At 41.1% G+C, this 27613-nt stretch overlaps 1 protein-coding gene across 17 annotated transcripts in view; it reads left to right on the top strand.

Annotated features, from left to right (window-relative positions):
* ATXN2 (ataxin 2) overlaps positions 1–27613 on the top strand; it is a 49493-nt gene that overhangs the window by 6768 nt on the left and 15112 nt on the right. For 3 of the 17 annotated variants that reach the window (XM_069030998.1, XM_069031007.1, XM_069031009.1), the window contains exons 2-20: positions 129–165; positions 1807–1866; positions 2537–2608; positions 2827–2977; positions 9549–9673; positions 10875–10966; positions 13605–13802; positions 14307–14485; positions 16005–16214; positions 18296–18478; positions 19933–20121; positions 20852–20959; positions 21847–21917; positions 22606–22913; positions 23343–23406; positions 23525–23677; positions 24631–24697; positions 26646–26830; positions 27446–27548. In XM_069030998.1, the coding sequence (XP_068887099.1) occupies positions 129–165; positions 1807–1866; positions 2537–2608; positions 2827–2977; positions 9549–9673; positions 10875–10966; positions 13605–13802; positions 14307–14485; positions 16005–16214; positions 18296–18478; positions 19933–20121; positions 20852–20959; positions 21847–21917; positions 22606–22913; positions 23343–23406; positions 23525–23677; positions 24631–24697; positions 26646–26830; positions 27446–27548 (2555 nt within the window). Of the gene's footprint in view, positions 1–128; positions 166–1806; positions 1867–2536; positions 2609–2826; positions 2978–9548; positions 9674–10874; positions 10967–13604; positions 13803–14306; positions 14486–16004; positions 16215–18295; positions 18479–19932; positions 20122–20851; positions 20960–21846; positions 21918–22605; positions 22914–23342; positions 23407–23524; positions 23678–24630; positions 24698–26645; positions 26831–27445; positions 27579–27613 lie in introns of those variants that run through there. The other 14 variants (XM_069030994.1, XM_069030992.1, XM_069031008.1 and 11 more) reach the window with 11 other exon arrangements.

Below are 27613 nucleotides of genomic sequence, written 5' to 3'. Positions count from 1 at the left end.
GGGAATGCTGGTTTTCCTGTTCCCATTCTCAACTCTAAATTAAGATGGGTTTGGAATTCTTGCTTGGTAGGAAATGCAGCAGTTTCAGCAGTAATTTAATTGTATCCCATGTGTGTGTTTAATTCCAGAGGCCGCAGCAGTGGCAAAGGACCACCTCAGCCTACGGTAAGTTTGTGGTTTCTCCTCTTTGTGCCAGTGCAGGGTAGGAGGAAACAACTTATAAGAATGGCAGATACTGGAATATTCTCTCCATTTTTTCCTTGGGATACCATGGTGGGTGGATACTTTAGAGTGAGATACAATTTTCTAAAGAGTAGCATCTCACATTCATTTAAGTCTCCTGGGAGGGTGAAGGGAGGAAGGTTCACTTAAACTTTTGACTACACTAATATAAATATTCTGCATTTTCTTGCAATTACAGCTGTAAATATAAATAGCATTTAACTTAAAGCAGTGCTTTTAAAATTAGTTCCTGTCTGAAAATTCTAACATTGGCTTTTCCCTTAAACAGATGACAGTAAGGCAGCACTTAATGAAATAAAAATAACTACTTTGTTTAGCTTTACTATGAAATTGCTAAACCATTATTCTCAGTAACTCCAATGTGCAGCTTTAGTTGTTCTCAAGGCTGTGTATTATTGGAGTATAGAAGTGTCTTGACTTGCAGAACATCATTTTATCAGAGCTAAATACGTGGATCTCGATTGAAAGAGTGAATCTTTGAACTGCACTAATCAAATATTTGCCAATTTGTTGCTGGCCTGGTTTTCAAAGATGCCTAATTTTGAGGAATAGAGCAGAAGCAGGAAGGTATAAAAAGGCTAAGGGTTTACAAGTTTGCTTACATAAATGTTTATTGAAGATACCAAGACACTTGAGGAAAACTAAAGAAGCTTTGAGGCAAACTGGTGGAAAGGGTCATAGGCAAACACTAAACATCTCCAAGTGTTGGTCTGTATGTGCTCTGTACTGAGTGCTGAGCACAGGAGTGTCCCTAAACATCTCTGTTCAGCCCAGGAAGGTAGCTGACACTTAAAAATACGTTGTTGGTTGAAAATATCAGAATATGGTCAGATCCCAAGAGCTGTTTCAGCATCTCTTGTTTTACAAACACAAAGCTGACAGGAAGAGATACCAGGTGTTGCAGCAAAACACCTGCACTGAGGTGAGTGTGTCCTCCAGCAACCTGGGGATACCTGCCCAGCTCTCCCAGTCAGGATTGCAGATCCTGGTGCTGCACTGATTTACTTTGGACCAAATTAATGACAGGGCTTGTGGCAATTTGGCACTCCACAATTTGATGGCTTTAGCTCCTGTTAATGTGTGTAATCAGCACTGGGAGATGAAAGGATGAGGTTGAGCAGGCCTGAAAGCACCTTTTTTGCTTCTGCAGCACTGCAAGTGCCTTATTCTCTTGATGGTTCTTAAACCAGCAGGGCTTTTTCTGTTTAAAAACAAAGCCCTGCCAACGTCCCTCAAATCTGTGCATATCAGCTGCACCCAACCAGCCAGAGAATTTCCTTAATGGAGTGACAATAGGGGCTCTCCCAGGATTTCTAGCTTGTTTGGGAGGATGTTAGATCTTTAACTGGTCAGAAAAAAAGTCAAGGGCCCTCTGGAAATCTCCCCTGGCATGTTTAATATTAATATTAATATTTAATACCTACATTCCATGTGTCTTGCCTGAGTAAGGTTTTGACCCAATGTTTCTGAGAATTTCTGTGTACTGGTGAAAGCCTGGGTTGGGTTGGGTGCTCTGGCTTTTGGAATTTCTTCAATATTCATGTTGTCTTTCTTATTTTTCAGATTTCTTTCGATGGCATCTATGCAAACATGAGAATGGTTCACATACTCACATCAGTTGTTGTAAGTCTTCATATTTGGAAGAATGGTTCCTCTAGTGACAGGGAATTTTTGACTAATCCACTGACGGTAATATAAAGGAGTGAACATTAAACACTTTTTGCCAAGGTTGAACTTGAAAGGATCACAGACATTTTAGGCTTGGGAAGATTTAACTCTTAATTTGCAGAGGTACAGCAGATTTCTTAGGTGTGCTGGTTGTATTTTGCATTTTCTGTCTTTAGAGAAGTTCTGGATAAATAAAATGAGTCTGTGTGCAGGGATTAGAAACCTTTCTCCCCAGATTTTAAGGGAAGCCCTGACATGGCAAAATGAAGTAAGGCAGACTGTCCCACATCTGCCTGAGGCCAGGATAAGCTTTTATTCTTACACAGGCACAGATTTGGGGTTTGCACAAAACCTCCTTTGTGTGTTTTAACTGGTCAAGAGCCTTGTGAGAACCAAATATTCTCCTGTGACTATCTCAAATCCCTTCAGGACTGCCCATACACACCCAGCTATTTGAATTTGCAGAGCACAGCAGTGCATTTATAAATGGGCAGATGCTGAATGAGGAGATTTTGCTAAGAATTGAGCTGTATTTTTACACTTTGGACATATGTTTAAGAAAATCACTGTAATGTCATTTGTAAGGTTGGCAGAAAGTTATATTTTCATTTTTCTTGCATTCTAGGGATCCAAATGTGAAGTACAGGTGAAAAATGGTGGTATATATGAAGGAGTTTTTAAAACCTACAGTCCTAAGGTAATTTTTTACATTTTGACTCTTTCGTATTGTGAAAATTCCTAATTCTGAATAACCAACATTTGATTAAAATTGGAATATTTACCAGGAATTATTTTTACTGTTCATGCCTAGATTTACACAAGCAGATTGTAACTACCTAGTTTTTACAAATAGGTGAAATTATTGAGGGGGTGACTGTGCATTAAAGCAGAGCCTTGTGTTTGTGTCTCCCACAGTGTGATTTAGTGGTTGATGCTGCTCATCGGAAAACTGCAGAATCCAGTTTGGGGCCAAAACGGGAGGACATCCTAGAGAGTATCTTGTTCAAGTCTTCAGACTTTGTTATGGTGCATTTTAAGGATATGGATACCAATTATGCCAGAAGAGGTATATTTGTTTTTATATTTTTTTCTTAATGTTTTGAGATTATAATTCAAAGTTTTTCAAAATACATGCTTTAGGATCCAAAAACGGAAGTTCATATTTAGACTCATAATTCTTAAAGAGTGCAAAACTTCAGCACCTCATGAAATTAGAAATGTATCAATTAAATTTTTTTTTTTAATTTGAGCAGCTAGTTTGGTGTCTGGAAAGCAAAGCCTTTGTGGTTTTATGAAATATTTTATAGATTCTGTGGGAGGTAGACACATAAATGTCTATCTAAATTTCTCTGTTAAGTGTTATACAAGAATCCAGGAATACACAAACTCTTTAGAAAAAGATTATTTCTCAGAGCTGAGATCTATAGAGTCAATATGGAAGTTACTTCTGTGTCTAAACATGCATTCATAGAAATATTCTAAAAGTACTACTGCAAACAAAGCTAAAAATTCTTTTTAAATCCTCTATTTGTGTTTCAATTTCTGTTTTACTGCTTCTAGACCTGTAGGTAAAGCTCTCCAAAATACAGAGAGGTGGCAGACAGGTCTTAAAATCTTAAAGACATCAAAATTAAGCAATTTTGCAGTCAACCTTCGTACTTTTAATGTCTGACCTCCAAGCCCCTGATTATTTCTCTGGAACCTAAGAGCTCATGAAGCAGTTCTATTCCTTTGCAGATTTCTCTGCTTTTGGGGCAGCAAAACTCCAGAGTCTTTATGTGTAATGTTGCTGATTTGCTGGGATAAGGAATAAAAGGAAATACACAGGTTTATGTGCCACGAGGTGAAATTGTGTACATTTACAGGTTGATTAACAACTGTCACAAGAGCTCAGTGGTTATTGGAACACAGGTTTTATTCCCATTAGCAGGGACTTAGAGATGTGTAGGGATCTGAGGACATTTAATGAGAATTTCTCTCCACCTTGTGTTTGTACCTGTGGATGTTCTTGCCTGATTTAAAGCTGCAGAATGAGAGATTTGTTGTTTCAAGGAATTTTGCTTTTCCCAGATGATGATGCATAATGTCAGAGCAAATGCAGCATTGAAATGCAGATAAGTTCCAGGTTCTGGATGGGATTTGGAATTTAAATTACGTGAGAGCTGTTTTATAATGGGTCTGGTATGAGCATCACTTTCATGTAAATGCAAACTGGGCTCTCCCTCACCCAATCTGTACAGATTTGGAGCAGACTGAGTGAGGAATATACTACTGCTTCTAGGAATAATTGCTCAATGGACATTTTCTAGAAGAAAATGATTATTTCAGGTTGAACAGTCCCTCAGTTCACTTTATTAGGTGGAATGGCTGAGTCTAAATCTCTTAAATACTGGAGAGCTGAAATAAAGCCATAGAGACTTGGAGCAAGATAAACTGGAAGGCTGCAGAGCTTGATAACTCAGAGTGGGTAAATTAATCTGCTTTCCATTTTGTCTCAAAAATACATTATCTGGAAATGACACTTGAAAGTGTAACTCAGTCTCTGATCACACCTTCAAATTGGAGCAATGAGGGGCTTTCTGGGAAAATTAAATAAGCAAGGATTCTAAAGGCTGGAAGTTTATGAATGTGCTTAGAGGAAGTGCTGGCCGTTTGTTCTTGTAAATAAACCCAAATCTTCGTGGTACTGGATGATTTAGAGTGAAAACTGAGTCTGAACTTGTGCCTGAGGAGTTGGTGCTCCTTGTTTTGGGAATGGTCCCTGCCTGGTGCTCTGGTTACACTTACACAGGAACAGAGACTTTAAAATTGTCTAATTCTCAATGGGTTCTTGGCTTTCACAGGCAAATGAGGAGAACTTGGAAATACTTGGTTGGAAAGGCTTTAAAAATATAGTCAAAGAAAAGGGCTTTTCACAAGCTCTCTGTTGGGAGGCTTACCTGGAGTAGGGGTGTTGGGGTCTGATGATCCTTGTGGGTCCTTTCCCACTCAGGATATTCTGTGATTCTGTCTGTGTAGTTTCTTACCCTGTAGGAAACTTCTAGACTTTTGTGGAGCCCTTGAACTAAATAAATTTCTGCAGAAGCCACTGTTTTGAAATTTTTAGTGCATCCTGGTCTCTCGATTCAGTATAAGTTGCTATGGATTTTATTCTGGCATTTGTTCCCTCCTGGGCTGGAGGGTTGTGGGCAAATGGTGCTCCTGGCTGTGGGTCTGGATCTTCTGGTCCACCCTCATGTTTGAGTAGCAGAGATGTTCTGTGGATTATAAAAAAGAGACTGGAAGAGGATTGGGAAAGAGCAGAAGATGGGGAGAAAGGGAATGGATGGAGTGTCCTTTCAGAAGAAGGAAAATAGAGCTGTGTATGAAAAGCCTCTGCCAGAGGCTGCCAAGCAGCTGCCAGTGCTATCACAGCCCTGCAGCTTTGGGGCAGGGAGCTGATAACCCACCCAGAGAGTTCAGGGGAGGGAACACCAGTGCAGGCCTGGGGGGGTGGAACTGGGAGCAGCACACGTGGGTTTGTGCCAAGCATGACACTGCACCTTCAGAGGCACCCGTGGAGAAAGTGTGGGGTGTGCCCAGATTGTAGAAATTGGGAGGATTGGGAGAAAAATTGGTAGGTCTGTGTAGAGAGGGGTGTTGTAGCTGTTAACATTTGAAAAATCAATCTGTCCCTGCCTCCCTGCCCATGTTTGCAGCTCTGTCAGTCTGCACAGCCCTTGCAGCTCCTGTAGGTGCTTGTTAGGCTTCCAGAGGAATGGGAGGGAGTCACCTGAGGGTCTCTTCTGCAGAATTGAGGTTTGCTGCAGTACAGGCAGGCTGATGAATGAAACATGCATTGGAAACCTCAGGTGAAGCCGTGTTATACCCATCACTCCCCCCTTCAGACTGCTCTGTCTGCTTTTAAAGAGGAACTGACACTGATTTCTGTATGTGCAGTGGAAATCAGCTGCTAAAAACCCACTCTCAGTGCAGGCTGAAATCCTTGGCTGCACATTAATGTTATCACACCTTTCTGCTTCACCTTTGAGTGCTGAGATCTTGTTGCTGCTGAGTGATTTGGGCTCCTGATTGATGCAGGAGGTTCTGTTTCTCCTGATTCTACAGAAGAAGTGTTTCCTGGAGCCCTAAACACTGATCAGTCCACAGAGCTGGTTTGCATGGTATTCAAATTGCAGCAAGGCTTTGGAGTTGCCTTCTTGGCTTCTCTTTAAAGACAAGACAATTCAAACATCATAACTGCTGTTAAAGTAAAAGACTTCTGCAATGTTTTTATTGTTTTTTGGCACGCTGAGGAAAATACTACAAATCCAATGAAAAGAAAGGCAGAAGAGAATTGGTTATTTAAGTTTTTCCTTGAATTAGCACTGAAAGTGGCATCCTTCCAGAGAAATTGTTGCAAGGGGAATAGCAGAAAGCATCTCATGAACAAAGGAAGGAAATGTTGGCTCTGCAGAGCCGGTGGTAACTGGTTTCAATGTTTCAAATCAGTAGTAAATAGTTACAAAACAAATGAGAGTTTACTGTTAAAACCTTTAAGGTGAAACCTCAGTTTACTTTGACTTGATCAAAGCTTCAGTGAGTGGCATCAGCACCTTTGGCACATAACACTGATTGGTTTAATGGCATTTCAGCTGCAGACTGGCACTTAATTGCATATTTGTGCTCTTCACCAAAATCTGTTTGTGAAAACAAGCATGTTAGACACTGAAATTAATTAAACCCGAACTCTTAATTGCTCTGTTCTGGGATTTTTTTTCTTTAACTCATTTAGTAGCACCCACTTGAAGAATTTGCCCCAGCTGAGTTTTTCACAGAATGTGTATTTTTAATTTGTCTTAGTGTGAATTTCCATTGCATTGAGTTGTCCTTGGGATTCTTTTCCGTTTACCAGGCTTTAAAATGAGGTCTTTGATACCACCCAACTCCTTTGCTTAGGAAATGTCACATTAAGCAGGTACAGAGGCAATAGGGGCTAATTGAGTGTTACAGCCTCAACCCCTTGTTTCACCAGGTTCCATTTGATCTTTAACTCAGATTTTACTGTGTAGAAAAGGGATTGATTAAAAATTTGGCCTTGTCAAGGTGTCATGTGAATTGCTCGTTCAACAGCTCAGAGATAAGAGGCACCAGATAAGAGGGAAGCTGAGCCTGTGCAGTGTCTTGTCAGTTATTGCTCTGCCATTCAGCACTTGTAGCAGCAGCTCATGTTTTACCTTCTACTTTACTAATAATCTTAAGAGCCACATTTTTGTTTTGGAAACTGTCATTTTTAGAGTTTCTTACATTCATTCTCAATTTCGTTGCTGATTAATTTTGGTAGAGGCTTTGCTGGGTTTTTAATTCTGGTCTCCCATGTGCCTGCCCTGCTGTTTGTTCCAGGAAAATAGTGATCTGTGCCTTGAGGTACCATCCTGCTGCATTTAAACTTTGCCTGGATGCTCTTGAGACCACATTGTCTGACTGGGAGTGCCTTTGTAACTTGAATTTCTCCTGTCTTTGGATTTTCTTTGAGTTGTAGAGGTTAAAGGGGCACAGTCTCGCTTGTGACTTTCGTTGTAAAATGAGAGAGGAATGCAGAGCAGTGGAGCTTCCTGTGGCCTGTGATACACTGGATTTTCTGGGAAACTTACACATCTTACTCAGACCTGTAGCACTTGCTGATAGTGGAGTTTTTGTTTTGACTCGGGTGTTTTTTCCATCTGTATCATTACAATAACAGCGCTGCTGAATGTTTATGTGGCTGTTTAAATAAGAAAATTAGTGGGTTGAGTAGATGAGTCTTGTTAAGCTGGTATTTTATTCACAGTATCCAAAATGGCACAGTTGTGTGGAGTTTGCCTGGAGGAATTTAATCAAAATGAAGGAAACACCCTTCTGAAACACAGATTGCCTCCATCAGGTGCTGCCATCAGGCTCCTAATTTGTATTTATCTAATCTCACTGGAGAGAAGTTCCCTCCACTCCCAGAGATGCAGAATCAAATTTCACTTTCCTAAAAGACATAAACAGCCTCCAACTTGGATTTGGTGTAAAATGTCCCAATCTGAGCAGATCAGAAATGAAACATGGATTTAATGATGTTTGGGATGGGAGCAGTACTGGTTTATCTGAGTTAAGCTATGGGGTATTGATGAGGTAAATGCAGAGTTTCCATTCTTAAAAATTCCTTAAAATTCTTAAAAATTCTTTAGAATTCTTTAAAATGTGCTCTTTAGCTCCTACTTGACTGTGGGTTGTAGCACTGTGTTCCTGTGTAGTCTCAGATGACATTTGAACACACATATATAGTATATATTATAATAGACTATATTTTAAAAGCTGTTTGTGTGAGCATTTCATGGGATAGTGCTGGATGTTATTAGAGAGACCAAGCACAGTGAATTTTTATCCAATATATGTGCAGAATTTCACTGTGAGATTGGGTAAAACAGTGTCAGCAGTGTCTTTGAAACATCTTCAGTGATTGTGTGAGGGCTGTTACATCAGTGGCCGACTTCATATGTTGGGAATTCTTTTCATAATAGCTTTAAAGTTCATTTTTTTTTTTTAGGAAGATTTTTAGATCTCGCCAGAAGTTAATTTAGGCCATGTTTTTCCTTATCTGGCAGTGCCTGGTGGTTTGATTTCATCTTTTCTGAAGGTCTGAAATGTTTGCTCTTTATTTTATCAGTAGAATGATGATAGGAAATTCTAGATTGAAGACTTATTTATTTTAGGCTTATTTATTTATGAGCTTATAACAAGCTTATTTGATTTTTTTAAAGTTCTGCGTGTAGTTCTGAGATCCAGTGGCTTACAAATATAAAAGCTTGGCTTCCTTGGTGAATGGCTTTAGATATATTTTTACAGCACTTTTAATACTCTGGTAGTATTCCTTCTTAAGTCTGGCTTAAATGAAACATGAATGAGTCAAAATAAAAGTTTGTGATCTTAAATTTTCGGTGTTTTTATCATTTTTATAAACAATAGCAGAACCTTACTGGTTATTTATTCTCTTCTGTGGTTGAGAAGAAAAAAGTAGAGAGTTCCTGAATTTTTCTCTTTGATTTGGATAAGCTGCTGCTTGAAAAAACTCTGGCAGGAGAGGAGACCCCTCTGTTCATGTCACAGGGAATGGGAGCTCCAAGCTGATGGAAAATTGCTCTGTTGATGTGTTGAGGAGTTGTGGAAATAGAAGAAATTCAGATATTTGAAAGGAAAATTGTATTTTGCCCATTTAGGGAGTTGCTTTCCTGCTTTTTTGATATTTGCACAATATTGTGGTGTGCGCTTGTGTGGGCTGGTTGGAAAAGAATTTTATACAGGTCTTGGGTTTTTTCTAGAGGAATATGGATCCTTGTGTGGGTTTTTTTTCTCTTTTTTTCCCCCAAATGTACGTGTAATTGTAGAAAATGTTTTGAAATAACTGAAATTATTTCTATTTTCTGATATGAGAGAAGTTAGTCTGTACTTCCATAGTTATTCTCAGTCTGGAGTAGGCACCTTTCTGATGTCCAGCAGCTCCAAGAGAAGGAGAATGATATTTATTGTTCCTGTGATTCAGTCCTATTGGGTTGTTCCTCAGATAAAAACCAGTGTGCAAACTTACCCAAACTGGTCTCACTGGTCTCATCCCTCCCCAAACTCTGTTGCAGATGCTTTTACTGATTCAGCCATCAGTGCTAAAGTTAATGGAGAACACAAGGAGAAGGATCTGGAACCATGGGATGGAGGAGAGAACACGGCTTCCGAGGAGCTGGAGGCGCTGGAGACAGATGTCGTAAGTGATGCTTTTTATCTTCTCTGGCCATCAGTAGAAAATGAGCTGTTTCCCTGGACATGCCTTGAAATAATTCCTTAATTTCAATCTAGTAATGAACTTTGGAGGAGCAAAATTGCTGTCCTGCATTGTGCTGGTGGATGTTCCCTCTTTGCCAGCAGCTGCCACAGCCCTTTGGAACAATCTGACTAAGAATAGCTGCCTTTCAAATGCCTCTTTTGGCAAATCCTGACAAACGGCAGCTGCTGTGGTAAGAGCTGTGTTGGACTCATGGAGCGAAAGAGCAGCTTTTGTTAAGGACTCCAAATCCAGCAATGCCCCAAAGTGATTTATGTTTAATCAGAGCATTCCTGTCTGACTGTCATTGCACTTGGAAATTATGGTGAGGTTGTGCTCGGCTAAGTGTCCCTGGGCTGCAGATGGAGGGAATTGATGGAAGCCTGACCCAAGCACAGAGACAGTCTCAGATTATGAATCATTAGATGAAGAGTATGGCCTCAAATACCATGTCCTCATATATCACAGCAGTCAGCTTTTCCTCAAGCAGAAATTCTTGTAGCCAGGTATTCAGCCTGCAGGACGTCCAAGGAGATAATATGAGTGATTAGAGCATATTAACTTTGGCTAGAACAGTTCTCCTGTCAGGTTCGGTGCCCATACTGTAGAGCTGAGATTTATTGGAATACCCAATACTCTCAGTGCTTTTATAAAACACTCAAACCATTTATTGTTGTGCTTGAGTGCTGTGATAGCAATTTTACTGAAGTGGGGGAGTTGTGCAGATCAACAGGAGTCTTCAGCCTGTGGTGTCTCTAAGTTAATTCCATCGGTGCTTTTGAAAAGTTGCAGAAGTGTCAATTTGCACTTTTTTGTGAAAGACAAAAAAGATGTTCATGTCTTTCTTGCTAGCCAGTAATCTTCTAGTACAGACTGAGCATGTATTTTAAAAAACCCTCCAAAAAATAACACAAAGACTCACAACAAACAAACAAAAAAAGGAATTTGAAGGTAAAAAGGTTGTGCAGCTGATGAGAACAAAGCTCCCTGAAATAAACTGTGGCATTAATAACTTTGTTATCTGGACAGTGAATTCATAAGCCCAGGAAAAAGGGCAGAAGGTTTAACTTCTGCCATCAGCCCTTAATTTGAAGGGAATGTGTTTCCAGTGTCATTTTGAAAAACAAGCATCATTTTCTTCTAGTCTAATGGATGGGATCCCAATGACATGTTTCGTTACAATGAAGAAAATTATGGTGTAGTGTCAACTTATGACAGCAGTTTATCTTCTTATACGTAAGTTCCAAAATATTTTGTTATTGGATTTGTATTGAATGTTCTCCCTGGTTTGACAAACTTTATATTCTGCAGCTAATTTTGCATAGTTTCTGAAGTTGTGGAATCGAATAACTGCAAAAGCAATGAATGAATGGTGCTTAAGAAACCTTGCCAGCTTTCTGTGAATAGTTAGATGTAGAAATCTTTATATATTCCCTTAAATGGGCACAGCTCATTCCCACTGCAGAGTTTTCTGAATTTAGCCATGCAATAATGTTTGTTTCTTGCAGAAACTTCCAGGAATAGGGTGGAAAGCTGTGAAATTATCTGTACATAGCTGCTATACCTATAGTTTTTGTTTAACCTAGCAGAGCAGTTTGGCTAAATCCTGATTTTATTGAGACAATTGATCTGGAAGATGCTGGAATGTTGAAAAGCTGCTGATAACCAGGGTGGGGGTTGTGTGCTTGTTTAGCAGACTTGTCCGCCTCTAAACTGAAGTTTTAGTTAAATATAATAGCAACTGGAATATAGAAGTAGTATAAAGGCTGCTCTGGCTACTCTGGCAGTGATTTATTCCCCAGAGTCTGCAGCTATAATGTTCACTGCAACTGCAACACAAATGGACTGCAGATGTTCACAGCCATTGTGAAATGGCTTCAGTATTTCCCCACTCTTTTAACCCCGAAACAGAAACTTATTTTTTTGAATATCAAGGAATTGCAGTGAATATTTTGATTCTTTTTTTTTTTTTTTTTTTTTTTGTGTGTGTGCACTTGTCTGCAGGTCTCTGGTTGAACAGTCTGATTTCTCTGTTTTGTGCAAACGGACCTGTAACATGGTGATAATCAAAGTGTCCTAATCGGCTTATGTTTGAATCCCAGGGAAGCTGTTCTTTCCTTCCCTTCACTGCTCTAAGTACTTTTTGTACTTTTGAACTTTAGTCTTCCATCTTTCTGCTTTCTGGATATTAATGGAAACAGATTAAAAACATGAAGGTGGCTTTAAATTAATTCCATTTTTTTCCTCCCCCCCTAGTCGAGCAACTTGCTTTGTGTATCAGTCTGCTAAACTGGGGAGCTCTTTTCCTGATTTTCCAACTCTGGGATGAGCAGCAGTGTAGTTAAATGCTTAGCTGAAGGATTGTAAAGGATTTATTGTTTGATTGTTTTCTCCTCCTAGAGCTAAGCAGTAGCAGGTATAGTTTGTCAAACTGCATCAAGGTACAAGTTTGTGTTCCAGCAAATGTATTGATCATCACCAGGATTCTGAACAATGTCATCCTGTCCATCCCCTTTTCTCTCATCTTTAATGGCCTTTTAGAAAACATGAAATCATTCCCTGCCTCTTTAGGTTGCCATACATCCCTTCATTTTTTAAAAATTTATTTAAATAAATGATTATTGGGTGTTCTCCTTTATTGTGTTATTAACACAGGGGCCTGGAACCAGGTTTGTGTTCATGTCAATCTTATTTGAGCCAAAGCTTTTTGATGAAGGGTAAGGGTTTTATTGAATATTCTTGCAGTTACCATTGATAAGGCCAGTAAATGTTTTCACTGGCCAAAAATGTGGGGAAAAACTTGTGCTGCAGTAGCTGAGTGCTGGCTTGGAATTTGGCAGAGCCACTTGTTTTCCTCGTTCTGCCACCAGCACTTGAGCAATTTTGCATATATTATTTTATACCTGGCTTGCATCTCCACCTACTTTCTTTGTATTTCTTCTTGATATTATTCAAAATATGGGCTGTAGTGATTCTATAATGCCCAGCAGAGCAGCTCTGTTCTGTATTTTTATGTAGCTTATTCCAAAGTAAGGTTGGATGGAAAACTGAAGTTAAAATCGAGTTTTGCAACTCGAAGTTAAAATCAGGGGGAAGAATTGTTTTATAAAACCTGACACAAAAATTAGGACAGGTAAACCCCAAAAATGAGTGGCAGAAGGAGGTGCCAGGTATGATCCCATCTCTGGTTGGGTTTTTTCAGTGTTTCAGTTCTCACGTATTGAGTTTTGACTTGGTGGCTTTCCTGAGGGATGCTTTTTGCAATATTCCATTGCCTGCCATAGAGAGAGACATGGAATGGATGGGTTTGAGGTCCTGGCACATGGCAGATGAGTCAGGGGTTTCTGGTCCTGTGCTCTGAAGTGTTGCATCCATCTTTTCTGCAGTTCTTTATAACTGGGAGAGCTGAAATTCTATGGCTGGAACTGTCAAAGGCTTGAGGTGTCACTCTCTAATTTCAGTAGGACTGTGTCTGCTGGGAATGTGTAAATAACTAAAAAAAATTCAAATTTGGGCTCTTGGAGCAGCTTCCTATGTAAACAACAGTCTGAGGCTTTTTATTCCTGATGTTCTCAACCGTGTTAAAAATTTGAGCCTTTGCACAGCTTTAAGGACTGGGGGTTTTACAAATCCTATGGAAACATTCTCTACCCTGACCTCAGCTCTCTAGGCAGGTAAATGACCCTAAATTTGTCCCTAGTATCAAACCAGTCCAGGAATTTTGTATTAAATAAAAGACAGCAAGTCTACTGGCTTAGAAGCAAGATATTTTTTCACTCTGACTCGGTTAGAACTAACACTGTGTGATTTTTGTAGCTCCTTTGTGCTTTTGAATGCATTTCAGAGATTCTTTTCCTTTCCATTGTCTTTTTAGGGTGCCATTAGAAAGAGATAATTCAGAAGAGTTTTTAAAACGGGAAGCCAGAGCAACTCAATTAGCAGAGGAAATTGAATCAAGTGCCCAATACAAAGCTCGGGTTGCCTTGGAAAATGATGAAAGGACAGAAGAAGAAAAATATACTGCTGTTCAGAGAAATGCTAATGAAAGAGAAGGACATGGTGTGAACACTAGGTACTTGAGTACACTCTGAATAGTATTTTTATTTAAATTATGGAGGTATTTTGGTACTGTGGCAGTTTGCTCATTGATACTGGGCTTTTTCAGCAGGGCTGATTAGGTTTGGAGCCTTGTGTAAACAATCCTGTACTGGTTTTGGCACTCAGGCTGACTTGGACACCTCTGCCTGGCCCTGTATTATCTCTGTAGTGAAACAAACTTCCCCATTCTGACCTGTCACCGTGGTGAATTCGTCCCAAATTACAGGAAAGGGCAGTGGTTTCGGTGTGTCCTGGAGAATTTCAGGCATTACTGCTAAATCCTTCAGTACCTGTGGGCTCATAAAGTGGGCTGTGTGGCCACTATCAAAAGCCAATTCATGAGGTGACTGTTGGGTCAACATCTGATACTATTTAGACTTTTCCCCTTGGCTTGATTGGAGAAAAAGAGAGAAAATGGGGTGCTTTTTGTTGCCTCTCAGTTCTGTCTCAACACTGATAGAAATTTGCTGTGTTTCAGAGAAAATAAATACATTCCACCTGGACAGAGGAACAGGGATGTCCTGTCTTGGGGAAGTGGAAGACAAAACTCACCGAGGATGGGCCAGTCTGGATCAGGCCCACCAATCTCAAGGTCTGGATCCCACACTTCAGAATTCAGCCCTAACTCTGGAGCAGATCAAAGAGTAGTTAACGGAGGCAAGTATCTGAAATCTGCATGAATGTCCATCATAACACTGCAGATAATGACCTCATTATGTTGAAATGGTGTGGAATTAGGATGTGTATTCCCCAGACCAGGTTAGCATTAATCATCTAACACAGAGATTGTGAGCTGGATTTGGGTTTAATTTACAAAGGAACACTCATTGCACTGCACTGGCTGCAGCTTTGCAGAGCAGAAATGTCATTTCTTTTCCTTCTCAAACACCTTTGTCTTAGATGATGGTGCACTGTGTGGTTTTAAAGATGAAAAACTGCAGCAGCACTGCAAAGCTCTGTGTGCAGGAGCAGCAGTGCTGACACCTGGTGAAAGGGAGTGGCAGGAGGAATCTTCCCTTCCTTTCTGCTTCTGTTTCCCATGGAAAAGAATAAAGCCACTTGCTGACTTTATGAAAACAAGAGGGGGGAAACAAGAACAGTGTTAGGGAAAAGGAATCCAAAGCCTTCTCTCCAAATGGGTATTTGAGTATTTTCTGCTGGATACATGGGTTATATTTCTAACCAGACATCAGTAGGCACTGCATGGCAGGAATTGGTGTCCCAGAAACCAAACACCATTTCTGGAGATGGATTTCAGCAGTAGCCTGTCCTCGAGGCATTACTTTTAGAATTTTAAAATGCTATTATAATAAATTGCTGTGAATAAATGAAAAATGTATAATACTCAAGTGATCTATCTGGGGAGGAAGTCTGAGAAACATCTAAAGGTAAGTGAGACTTCCTTTCTAAAGCCAGAGTCAGCTGTATGAAGGATGGACAACTGAGCCTTGCCCAAACAATGCTAACCTTGAAATTTGTCTGTAGTATTTGTGGTTTCTGTCACCCTATTGCTCTGCTGAACCAACATCATAGACCTAAAATAATTCAGAATGGCTTGTAAATTCAATTAATTCTGCTTTGGAAACCATGAGCCCCATATCCTAGATTAAAATCCTCCATGAATAGCTCAGATAAGTGATAAAGGCATAAATGTCAGGATTCAGACACTGAACACCGCTGGTTTTTGTAAAGATCCAGCTCCTAGATGGATATTTACTTATCATTTGGTTTGAAAGTAGCAGTTTGTGTGGTCAGTACTGTTTGTGAACAGCTGTTTGAGAACCTCTGGTAGCTGTTAAGGACCTTGTGGAGTGCTGGGTGCTGTGGAGCATTGCTATGCCAGGCTAACAGATCAAACTTTACTGTCTATTCCTTAGTAGTGTCTGTAGATCCTAATTAACCCTTTGGGGAGCCTGTGACATTCAATTTGACCCAAAACCAAGGCAAACCCAACCCTGCAGAGACTTTATCTCCTCAATTACCGCTCGATCCTTCCCCAAAGGGTTAAACCGTGGAAGAAAAAAAAAAAAAAACACAACAAAAAAATCATTTTGTCATATTTTACTTTTTTTTTTTTTCTGTTGACCTCCCTTCCCCTCCCCTCCCCTCCCCTCCCCCCCCCCATAATTTTTTTCTTTAGTTTTTATACTTTCCTTCATATCATTTGTTCTGTCAGGTGTTCCCTGGCCATCGCCTTGCCCATCTCCTTCCTCTCGCCCACCTTCTCGCTACCAGTCAGGTCCCAACTCTCTTCCACCTCGGGCAGCCACCCCTACACGGCCGCCCTCCAGGCCCCCCTCGCGGCCCTCCAGGCCCCCGTCTCACCCCTCTGCTCATGGTTCTCCAGCTCCTGTCTCTACTATGCCTAAACGCATGTCTTCAGAAGGTACAATATACCACGATTTGTTCATGTTTTTGTTTTGTCTTTGTTTAACTCCTCCGTGAGTTTTTAATTATTGACAGAGTTGGTTTTTTTGGTTTGTTTTTTTTTTTTGTTTGGTTTGGTTTGGTTTGTTTTCCTCTTCATTACTTAACCTATGATTTGTGTTTAACTTTAGTTGATCAGACTATTTCTATTAACCTTTTTTTTTGTTCGTTTCGTTGGTTTGGTTGGTGTTTGGTTTTTTTTTGTTTGTTTGTTTGTTTGTTTGATTTGAAGAGCTTTACAAAAACGAAAGAAAGCTGTGAAATTTCCCGAGTTTGGTATGAAATTAAACTCAGCTTTGTAAACGCTGCTCAGTGTCTTAACTTAACCAACAGCAACATGCACGACCTGATAACTTTAGAGAGCATTTTTAGGATTATAAATTGATATAAAATGCCAATTTAAACACAGTTGTTCCACAAAAAGCGTAACTAAATCATTGAATTACCTTTTGGAAAACAACCAACAATAATAAGGATAATAAAAATGCTGTATTCAGAGAAGTGAACTGTGGAATGGGGTAGGATGGGCTGCTTCAAAGGTGAATTTGTAGGAAATTTTTACTCAGAACATTACATCAGCTCCCTAGCAGTCAATATTATGCAGAGAAAGGCTGACCTGTGAGCATTTGGTAGCTGTGTGCAGAATTAGCCCAACTAAATTTGTCCTGGGAGGGTACAATAAGGAACATGTTTTATAATTTTCATTTCAAGTGCACTCAAACCCTGCACAACACGGTGTAGCAAGCCTAAAAAATGCAAAGTGGTTATCCTGAGCTCCCTGGAAACTTGCAGTGGGTGCTGTAGCTGGCTCCACTGGAGCCATGGGAGAGAGAGGAATGATCCCTCAGACTGAGCAGGAACACTGGGAAATGCTCCTAACCAAAAAGGGGGTGCTAGCCACATCTGTCTGGCCTACTGTCCATTTATTGTGGTTTTTTTCTGGAGTAAGAAACTGAGAATCCACCTGCAAATTGAATTATTTTTCAGCACTTGTGGTTGGTTTGTCAGGCATGCAGTGAACTGCTGCTTATTGCAACATTTAATTCCTACTACTGCGAGGTTATCCCTGGGAAATGTGTATTCTTTAAAATACCTGGATGAAATTTGCATTGAAGTTGACTTGAGATTCATGGTTAAAATAGAGGCTGATGTTCAAAGATTTATGTAGCTGAAAGAGGTACTTGGTACTTTAGTGGTTTACCTGAAACCCAAAAGCCATTATCTGAACTTTACCCTGTTATTGACCTACGTTAAAAATGAACTGCAATCAGCCAGGTTCTGTTCACACACGGTTTTTCCTTTTGAAGTATCAACATTTGAGTCTAATCTTGTAAAGAAAATGTTTATTAGGATGTAAGAACTGTATTGCTGCTTAGGTTTGAGCATAGCTATGGTGTGGCAGCTGTAGAGGCTGTGCAGAATTCCTGTATTCACTTACGACTTTGGCTTCTGGTGTTAAACATGCATGACTTGAACCTTGGGATAACAATCCCTTGTTTAGTTGCAATTTTTGCTGACTTGTAAATGAATTGTGACCTGCTGCAGGCAATTCAGCCTCGCTGCAGAGAATGCTCTGCTGAAATTCCCCAAGAGCATTGGTCAGCCAGTGGTGACTATAAATGGTTGGGATCACTGACCACCTGACAAAAGCGTTGGGAATTTTTTATTTTCTGGAAAAATGTTTGATTAGCCTGGCACTGGGCTTATCCAGGGGGAGCTGCACCACTGACCTTTATGGCTTGGCTTGCACTTAGCAGTGGTGGATGCTTGGATTGGAACATTTTCAATCCAGGCCTTGCACACCTGTTTCAGTGCTGATAAAGCCTCTGAATATCCAGGAGCTGCCCTGGGGAGGTGATGGGTGTTGGCAGCCTGGCTGGACCAATGGCTCGGCCTTTTTAGGATATCAATGCCAATTGCTTGATTTTATTGCTGCTTTATTGAGAGTTTTAAGATTAAATCCAGTTCTAAGAGCAGATGTTTGGGTTTTCTGTGCTGGACATTAAGCATTTATTGTGTGGGGTTGTCTTTTTTCCTCAGGGCCTCCACGGATGTCTCCAAAGGCTCAACGGCACCCTCGAGGTCACAGAGTCTCTACTGGTAGGGGTACAATTTCAAGTGGCTTAGAATTTGTATCTCATAATGCACCTGGGGAAGCATCTACTGCTGCAGTGGCACGAGGCAGCCCTTCAGGTGGGACGTGGTCATCAGTTGTCAGTGGGGGTAGGTAAAGCTTGGCTTATTGCAGATGGCTTGCAGGGGGATCCTTAGAGTGGGAATGCTCAGCAGAATCCTGCCTTTCCAGGCAATTCAGGCTCTGAATTATCAAATACTGGGCTGAGGTTGGAGTGGGAGAAGGATGTTCCAAGGTAGCTGAGTGAGAATTGGTGAGTGCAATATTGTCCTAACTGCAGAGTTAGGTGCTGGGTGAAGAGAAAGGAAGGAAAAGTGTGGGAATTAGTTGTTGAAAGGATTAATTTTCAGGGGAGTTATTGGAGGAGTCAGGAGGAGTTAGAGACTTGCCACTGCATCCCTGAGTTTGGTTAGTGGCAGTGTGGCTGGGTTGTGGTTTACTAATGAAGGAGGTGTTTGGATAGAGGTTGGTGTTAAAAGATGAAATGATACTCAAGTTAGATGTATTTCTCCTTTAAAATTTACATGGATTTTAAGTGGTGATGTTGTTCTTGGCTACTGTAGGAGCAGTTATAGTGAGTGTCTTTTTTTTTTAATCAGTTAATGTATTTTTAAAAAATATTTGACTTAAAAGTTAAAGCTCAGTCTTGTGCCACAGGTGAGGCCATATTCTGGTGGGCTGTCAGGAGCTGGGTGTTTCCTTGAGGGCAAGAGAGCAACAGTTTGGTCCTTTTTAGGTACTTTTGGGGTATTTTTTAGCAGTTCAGAATTCTAGAGGAGCGTAGTGGGAACACATTTCTCAGAAAGAAGATATAAATTAGACCCACATAGATTTGTTGCCTCGTGGAAAAGACTTCAACTCTTCTGTTGTGGCATTATTTGTGATTCATCTTCCCTGTTTATACATTATTAACATGCAAGTAGGACTGTTAAACCACTTACCTGCCTTTCTGCTCACTCACTGGAAGTTAATATGTGACAAGAAGTACAAGTGGGATGAGCAGGAAGCAGGAAATACAACTTACTGTTCAAAGAACATACAACTTTCCTTGCTGTTTTAACACAGAGGCAAAAATATACCTAAAAGCACTCTTTTTTTCAATAGGCTGTGTTGTTTTTTTTCCAGCTGGCAAACCTCCAAAAGAGGACGCTGTAAAATGGATTTTTCAGCCCTCTTAAAAAATGTTTTGCATCTGTTTGTGTGGAGACCTGACCACCTTTTGTGTTCTGCCTCAAACTGGGTTAATGTGAGCTGTTGTAGTTGTACTGCTGGGGACTTGGGGAAGCATTTTGCAGATTCTTGGTGGGATTAGAGGGCAGTGATATATTTTGGGGGACAGTCTGCAGAGAAATCACCCCATTATCTGAAATGCTGCGTTGTAAAGAACTAGGAGATGTGCCTGAAAGGTAAACAGGTTTTCAGTTACTTTGTAATGTCTCACAAAGTGTTTCAAAGCATGTTTTTAGCCATTTTAAAACTAAAACAAACTGCTGAGCAGCTGGGGAAGCTCATCCTATAACTGCTTTTTCCTGTTTGTTTCTAGTTCCGAGATTATCCCCTAAAACACACAGGCCTAGGTCTCCAAGGCAGAGCAGCACTCCCATGGGACCAGCTCTGCCTTCTCCTCAGCCTGGTACTATTCCCACTGAATCTGTTGCCATGCCTGTTCCAGCTGCCTCTCCTACACCTGCCAGCCCTGCATCCAACAGAGCAGTCACCCCTTCCAATGAAGGTAAGGAGCTCTCACTACCTTGCAAATGCTCTTTTCCCCTAATTCCTGACAAGGAATGTGCCTAGGCAAGAGCAGAGCTGCTTGCTGAATGATGGGGAAACGTGTGATGTGTTAAATTTTACTGGGAGTTCCCAATTTCTCATGGTGCCAGCTTTAAACTAAGGTTGGAGAGAGGCTTTTTGAGAAGTCTTTGTGCTGAATTTCTTGTGCCCTTAAGGAATATGGGTTTATAGATGTCTGACTTAATTGAGGATTTCTTTTTTCAAACTGAGCTTTTGCCTCTTTTCTGTGTTAAAGAAACACAGGCCACTGGTTTCAAAAAACTGTTTTGAACACAGCTAAAGGAATGGGGGAAAGAAAACCATTCAGGAACACAGTCAAATGTCTAAGAACTCTCAAATCTTTGTAGCATTCTGTGTGAAAACCTTGGACTTCTGAAAATAATTGGCTCTAAGTTTATATTTTGTTCAGCCTAAGTTAAGGTTTTGTGTATGATGAGAAGGATGAGTTTAACTGTGATTTTTTCATTTGGCTTTAAAAACAGTAGGATGGGGAGGGAGGGAGGATGGTCCTCCAGGCACCAACTAGGTAGCAGGAAATGTGTAACTTAAAAGGTTTTTCTTTTCCAAGCTAAAAATGGTTAAATTTCTTCCCTATTTTTCCCTTGCCTTCTCTCTTTGGTCAATTTGAGCTGTGTATAAGAGAATAACTTTGGCAATTTCTTTTCCAGCTAAAGATACAAGGCTTCAGGACCAGAGGCAAAATTCTGCAACTGGAAACAAGGAGAATATAAAGCCAAGTGAGACTTCTCCTAGTTTTTCTAAACCTGAAAACAAAGGTTTGTATCCAAAGCTTTCATGTACTCGAGTGATGTAGGAATTGTGCACACTAAACCTGCTGTCCTGGCTGCTTTAGTTGGCATTTTAAGGAAGGCTTGGAGGCAGCCTGGTGTTCTACAGTGAAATTTGGTCATGCAGTTGTGAAGTGGCACTTTGAAATGTTGTTTGTGACTCATTCCATCAACACCAAGTGTAGAGATGCTCATGTGGATGGTGTGATTTCACTTGTTTTTTTTCTTTTTTCCCTCCCCTTCTTTCTTTCCTCTGCTCACAGAGCTGCTTTTTAGCTGCCTTTGGACTGAATATGTTTCTGCTTAGAGCTGTGCTCACAATACCTCTGAGCATCGTGGTCAGCAGAGCTTTTCTAACTGTGCTTTTTCCTATTATTTCCTTACCTTTGTTTGTCTCTGCAGTGTTGTTTGTTCATTCAGTTCTCAAAAAAACCGAAAACTGAGAACCAGATTCATTCATTCTCTCACTGGAGAGACCTTTAGGATGAGTCCAACCATAAAGCTCACCTTGCTCAGTGTTTCTCCTTCACTTGCTGTGTTTTGAAATGCTGGCACAGGCTGGGTTGGGGGTTTTGTTGCATGTTCTTTGTGTTCAGTGAGTTCTGCAGTCCCTGCACCTCAGGGCTTCTGCCTTGGTGTGGTGCATCAGAACTAAAGATAAATCAGTTATGTAATGCTCTGCTTTCACAGAGGCTTTCTGTGTGCTCATACACGTAGTTCATGGAATTGTACCAAATTAAAACCAAAAATAAGGCTCTGGATTTCATTGTGGTATCTGCAAAACCATTCTCTTTCTGCAAACTTAGCAATGTGCAGGGTTGTGTTTAAAACTTGTATTAGAAATGCTTGGACAATGTTGATCTTATATTTGGCAGGTGTCTCTCCAATTGTTTCAGAGCATAGAAAACAGATTGATGATTTAAAGAAATTTAAGAATGACTTTAGGGTAAGTTTCTCTCTGTTAATGGTGTCATCATTCTCACGTGCATCCAGATTATTTTAATGAATTGAACACATTGCATAGGTTAACAGCTCTTTATACTTTTGCTTAATTTATGAAAATATCTGTAGGAATTCATGTTAGATATTGTAAAATCAATGCTGACTCTTGCTAGTACAATTGCCTAATGCACATAAATGTGAATATTGACTGTACACTGAAAACAGGACTTGAAACCTGTTTGATCATTAGGCACAAATAATTATCTCACACTCCATATGGAGGAGCTGTTGCAAAATTAAATGAAGAGTTTTGCTGAGGAAAATTGAAGATGAATTCATATTACTTATTTCCTGGTTATAAGGGTTTATTAAATCAGGTTAGCTTTTCAAGTGGTGCTGTTAAATCACTCAGGGGATGAGCCCAGAGGGTTGTCTGAAGCTTTCCTGTCACTCTCTAATCAACATACAGGTCAGCTGAGTGGCTGAACAGCTCCTTACCCAGTGCCAGCTTAAACACTGTCAGTGTTCATGGATTTCTTTTCTAGTAGAAATGGAAATGTGTGATTTAAAAGGTCATTTCCAGATGATTGAGGCCTGTGGGACTGTGTTTTAATCTGTGTCTGTGACAGCATTAGATGGTCTCTTTGGAGTTTTGTATCAATTTACTGAATATATCCCTTGGGTTTTTTCAGTTACAGTCCAGTTCCTCTTCAGATGCAGTGGATCAGCTGCTAAACAAAACCCGAGAAGGTGAAAAATCAAGAGATGTAGTTAAAGAAAAAACAGAGTCCACCCCTAAAGAATCTATCATAGAAGCTGGCAGTAGTACCAACTCCAATGGTGGCAGTAGCAAACCCAATAGTCCCAGTATTTCTCCTTCCATAAGTAACAGCTCTGAGCAAAAGCGAGGGCCTGAGGTGACTTCCCAAGGTGTACAGACATCCGGGCCTGGAAGTAAACAAGATAAAGAGGATAAAGAGGAGAAGAAGGATACTTCAGAGTGAGTAATTTTGCATTTTGGAATAAGCACATCTTTATTAACATCAGGCCTTGTGTAGAAGTCATGACTGGGTGACACATTCCTGACTGTGAGTGCTGTTACACAGGAGGAGCAACAGGTGAAGGGACTGCCCTGAAAGTCATCTCCTGATTCAGTGCAGAGCTCTGGTCCTTTTGATGTCTACTTCACATCTAAAAGCTTATTTCAATGTTTTCCTGGCTCACATGAGCTGTGGTATCAACTGGAAAACATTCATGGATAGTTGTAGTAAGAGTCCCTCAATGAGAGTGGCTTTTTGCATGCCATGAGGTCTTTCACTTCTCAGAAATCTGACTCACAGGTAGAAATGAGGTGTTTCTTAAATTATTAATTGCAGATACACTTGTAAAAGAATAATGCCCAACTAAATTTTTTGTTCTTTATGTTTAGGCAAGTTAGAAAATCAACACTTAATCCTAATGCTAAAGAGTTCAACCCTCGATCTTTTGCTCAAGTAAGTGATTTGATGCTGTTGAAAACAGTGCCTTTGAGTAGATCTTTATGAGCCAACCTTTTCCTTGGAGGATGCTCAAACTAACCCTGCCATATCCATTGCTCACCTCTGTTTGTAGCCGAAACCTTCTACTACACCAACCTCCCCTCGTCCTCAAGCTCAGCCCAGCCCCTCCATGGTGGGGCATCAGCAGCCAACCCCCGTGTACACTCAGCCTGTTTGTTTTGCACCAAATATGATGTACCCGGTTCCAGTGAGTCCAGGCGTGCAGGTAAAGTGCTGCAAGCTCCTCAACACTGCACAGAGATCCTCAGAAAGCTCAGGAGACTTAGGAATCACAGAATGGGTCGGGTTGGAAAAGACCTTAAAGGTCAGCTTGTCTCAGCTTGGGAGCTCTGAGTTAAAACTGAAATAATACAGCTTGTGTTGCTCTTGTAAATGTAAATCATATTGTTGTGAAGTTTTAGCTGTGTAAATACTGACTTTTCCCAGTGCTCCCTCAATCTGGGTGTTCAAATAGTCCCAAACACTTGTAAATGCCAGCAGCCCATATTTATGGTTGATGTGTGCAGGTTTCCTCCCTGGTCCTGCAAGCATAGTCTCACTCTCTTTAAATGTTAAGCAACTGTTTCTTTGTTTCCAGCTGTGTCCCACTGGTTCCTGGTTGTTGTAGGGATCACTGGGATTTCAAACCTAGCTCCATTATCATAGAATCATGAAATATCCTGAGTTGGAAGGGACCCACAAGGATCATCAGCCCCAACCCCTGGCCCTGCACAGACACCCCAACAATCCCACCCTGTGCATCCCTGAGAGCGTTGTCCAAACGCTCCTGGAGCTCTGGCAGCCTCAGGGCCGTGCTCATTCCCTGGGGAGCCTGGGCAGTGCTTCCTCTGGGGGAAGAACCTTTCCCTGATACCCAGCCTAACCCTCCCCTGACTCAGCTTTATACCAAAAAGCTGTTGAGAGGCTGTCAGGTTGAGCCCAGTGCCTGCAGTAGCAGCAGTAGCGTTCCTGGGCTGGTTGTTGCCAACCATCTGGTCTTAGTTGAGTGTCCGTGCAGACTTAATGACACTGATCCAAGAAAATCTCATAGGTTAGGCAGAGTTCACTAAACCATGTAACAGAACAGAGGGAAACACATCAAAGCTGAGTGGGGCCCCCCACCCCAGCTCACACTGAGTTTTTAAAGGAATATCATACCTTCAACTTGTTCTGTTTCAGCCTTTGTATCCTATTCCCATGACGCCCATGCCAGTGAACCAAGCCAAGACATATAGAGCAGGTAAAGGTGAGAATAATACTGCCTGTTTGGTTCTCAGTCTGCATGCAGCATGGCTAAATGACAAATGTTTGTGTGTTTTCTAATCCATGGTAATTTGGTTTTCGATCAGTATTTTAAATGCTATTTTTAATAAAGGGAAGTAAGTGGAAATACTAATGGATTTATAGATAAACTAATTCAGCCAAAACATGCCAGGTTTGAGTAATGGGGGGTTGCTTGGATTGGAATCTGATTGGACAAACAGGAAAACGTCTCTGTTACTTGGAGCATTAGGATAAGCTGATCATTTCCTATATTTCATAAAAATTACAGATTTTTTTAAAGGGGACTTCTCTACTGGTTTTCTTTACTGGTTTGCAACAGTGCCCTCATCGGTGCTTTAATAGAGGGGTTTTTTGTCAACATGCAGAGTCACTATTTCTTCAGGAAGACTTTGCTCTGCTGCTCTTCTGGAAAGAGCTGGTTCCAGTTTGTTCTTGTTCATTCCTGCTGCCCCAGTGACTGAACAGCTGGACTAACAATGACAATGCCACGTGTTTAAGTGACACCCGTGGCTGTGGAGTCACAGTGGGTGGTGAGATGCTCCCTGTGCTGGGCAGGGCACTGAGGGAGCAGCAAGTGCTGCTCTTGTTCTTGTGCTCCTGTTCCAGGGAACGCTGTAGCTGTGCCCAGTGAATGCTTCTGCAGTGGCAGCCAGTGCTGCAGGACAAGAACACCACTGCAGCTCCAGTCACTGCAGGAGGAAATTGTTTCCTGCTGTTTAGAAACAAACAAATGCCCTTTATCAACCTAGGGGAGACAAAAAGCTGCAATGTATTTCTGTGTTCAAACACAGTAACTTCACTGTGGCCTCACCCCTGAAATCTTCTGCTTGGTAACACTGTTTTAATCAGAAATACATTGCTGAGTACTCACTTGATGGGTGAGGCAGTTCCAATTCGGAATTCCTTTTTAAGTTCCAGTATTTTCTCCAAATCCATCTGTGTGCAGCACAGCCCTGAGGGAGCTGCCTGGGTTACAGCTCTGTGCCTTTACACTGTTGAAGTTGCCTCCTGTATTTACTTCTTTCTGTTGTTGATTTGCAGTGTAAACACAATCATTGAGTGAATTTACTGATGTTTTCAACATTTCCCTCTCCTCTCCCTAAGGGATTTGGGACATTGCCCCTGCAGTGGAGCTTGCAGGTGCTTAAGGTAGCTCAGTTAATAGTTGCAGCCTGACTACAGGAAGCTGGAGCCCTCCTGGAGCCCTCTTGGAGCTCCCATGCCCATGCTTTGTAGGCTGAATTAGTTTGTTCCAAGTCTATTGGGTGGTCAACTCCCCAGGAGAGCTCAGGTGATCCCACACTGCTCTGCTCTTTTCATCTTTCTTCCCTCTTAATTATTCCTACTCCTCTTTTTATAGGTTTTTTCTCCCTCAATGTTGCCTGTGACCTAAAAGTTGCTTTCTGCTGCCCTGTGGGGTAGCAGGGAGCTCAAAAGATGTGAATACCTTGAGTTGTGGCTGCATGGAGACCTTTACTGTGCTTTCCTCAGCCATAAACACAAGCAATTTTAACATAAACACTCAGATTTCCAGCTGATGAACAGTGGCCAAGTAGTTCCCACAGAGGGTAAATTAAACCTTTTGAAGGGCACAGGATTAATTGGTTAATGTAGGTACCCTGAAACAACCTTTCTCTTCCATTTCTGATTCTTGTCAGTCTTTCTCTCCCTCCACCTTTATTCCTTCACAAGAAAGGCAGGGCTGGGTTTGTTGCTGTGCATGTCATGTGTTTCTTGGAGAAGCTCTTCTTCACACTGTTCCTTTCTGACAGAGCTCTAACCCATGGTTAAAGCTGTGGGGTGAGGATGTTCCACGTGGTCCCAGTAACATTATTATAATGTAGAACCTTTCAGGAAGATCACAGTTCTTTGCCCTGTGTTTCTAACGTGAGGCAATCTTTGTTTTCCAGTACCAAATATGCCCCAGCAGCGGCAAGACCAACACCACCAGAGCACCATGATGCATCCTGCCTCAGCAGCAGGCCCTCCAATTGTAGCTACTCCACCTGCTTACTCTACACAATATGTTGCATATAGCCCCCAACAGTTTCCTAATCAGCCTCTTGTGCAGCATGTGCCACACTACCAATCTCAGGTAAGAGTCCTTTCAATGCTCCTGATCAATCCAACCACAAATAATGAGGTGGCTCAGACCTAAATAACCACCTTGTGTCCAGTCCTAAGTCACCCCGAAGAGTTTCTGTGTTCTGGAGCACACGTGGTGATCTTGGAATGTGCTTCAAAGCCTGTAACAAATTTTAAGGTCCTAACGAATTTTAAGGTCCTAACGAATTTTAAGGTCAGTTTAGAAGTTGGCATTTATTATTGATAAGGTTTTTTTAGCTCTTTGAAGAATTTCTTTAGGTCATGGCCAGCACATCCCCTGGTTAAGTGTTCTAGAAATAACTTACTTGGTGGACTGCTCTTACTTCAAAGGCTGTTAAATCCACAAGTGTAATTGGATAAATATATAAGCTTAGTGCATTATTGGAGTGGTAAAAATTGGATATGCCAATGTTTTCTGTCAGATTTTAGTCCTTAAATTTTGGAAACAACGGGGACAATCACGACAGTGTGAAATCCTCAGCTCTCTCTCCGTTTGAGCAAGGCCGAGCCGCCGCTGTTTCAATCACGACTATTTAGGTGACACGAGTTTCTTTGGAGTAATTCCCCAATTAACCACGTGGCTTTTCCTTTGTTCTGCCTGCAGCATCCTCATGTTTATAGCCCTGTAATACAGGGCAACGCTAGGATGATGGCCCCACCAGCACACGCACAGCCGGGTTTAGTATCTTCCTCTGCAACACAGTACGGTGCGCATGAACAGACACATGCTATGTATGGTAGGAAACGTTTTGTGTTATATGTAACTTTTTAA

This window comes from Aphelocoma coerulescens, chromosome 15, assembly GCF_041296385.1.
Source record: "Aphelocoma coerulescens isolate FSJ_1873_10779 chromosome 15, UR_Acoe_1.0, whole genome shotgun sequence".
Classification (NCBI taxonomy): Eukaryota; Metazoa; Chordata; class Aves; order Passeriformes; family Corvidae; genus Aphelocoma; species Aphelocoma coerulescens.
The sequence above is the reverse complement of the archived record's forward strand: the minus strand, read 5'-3'. Positions and strand labels throughout refer to the sequence as shown.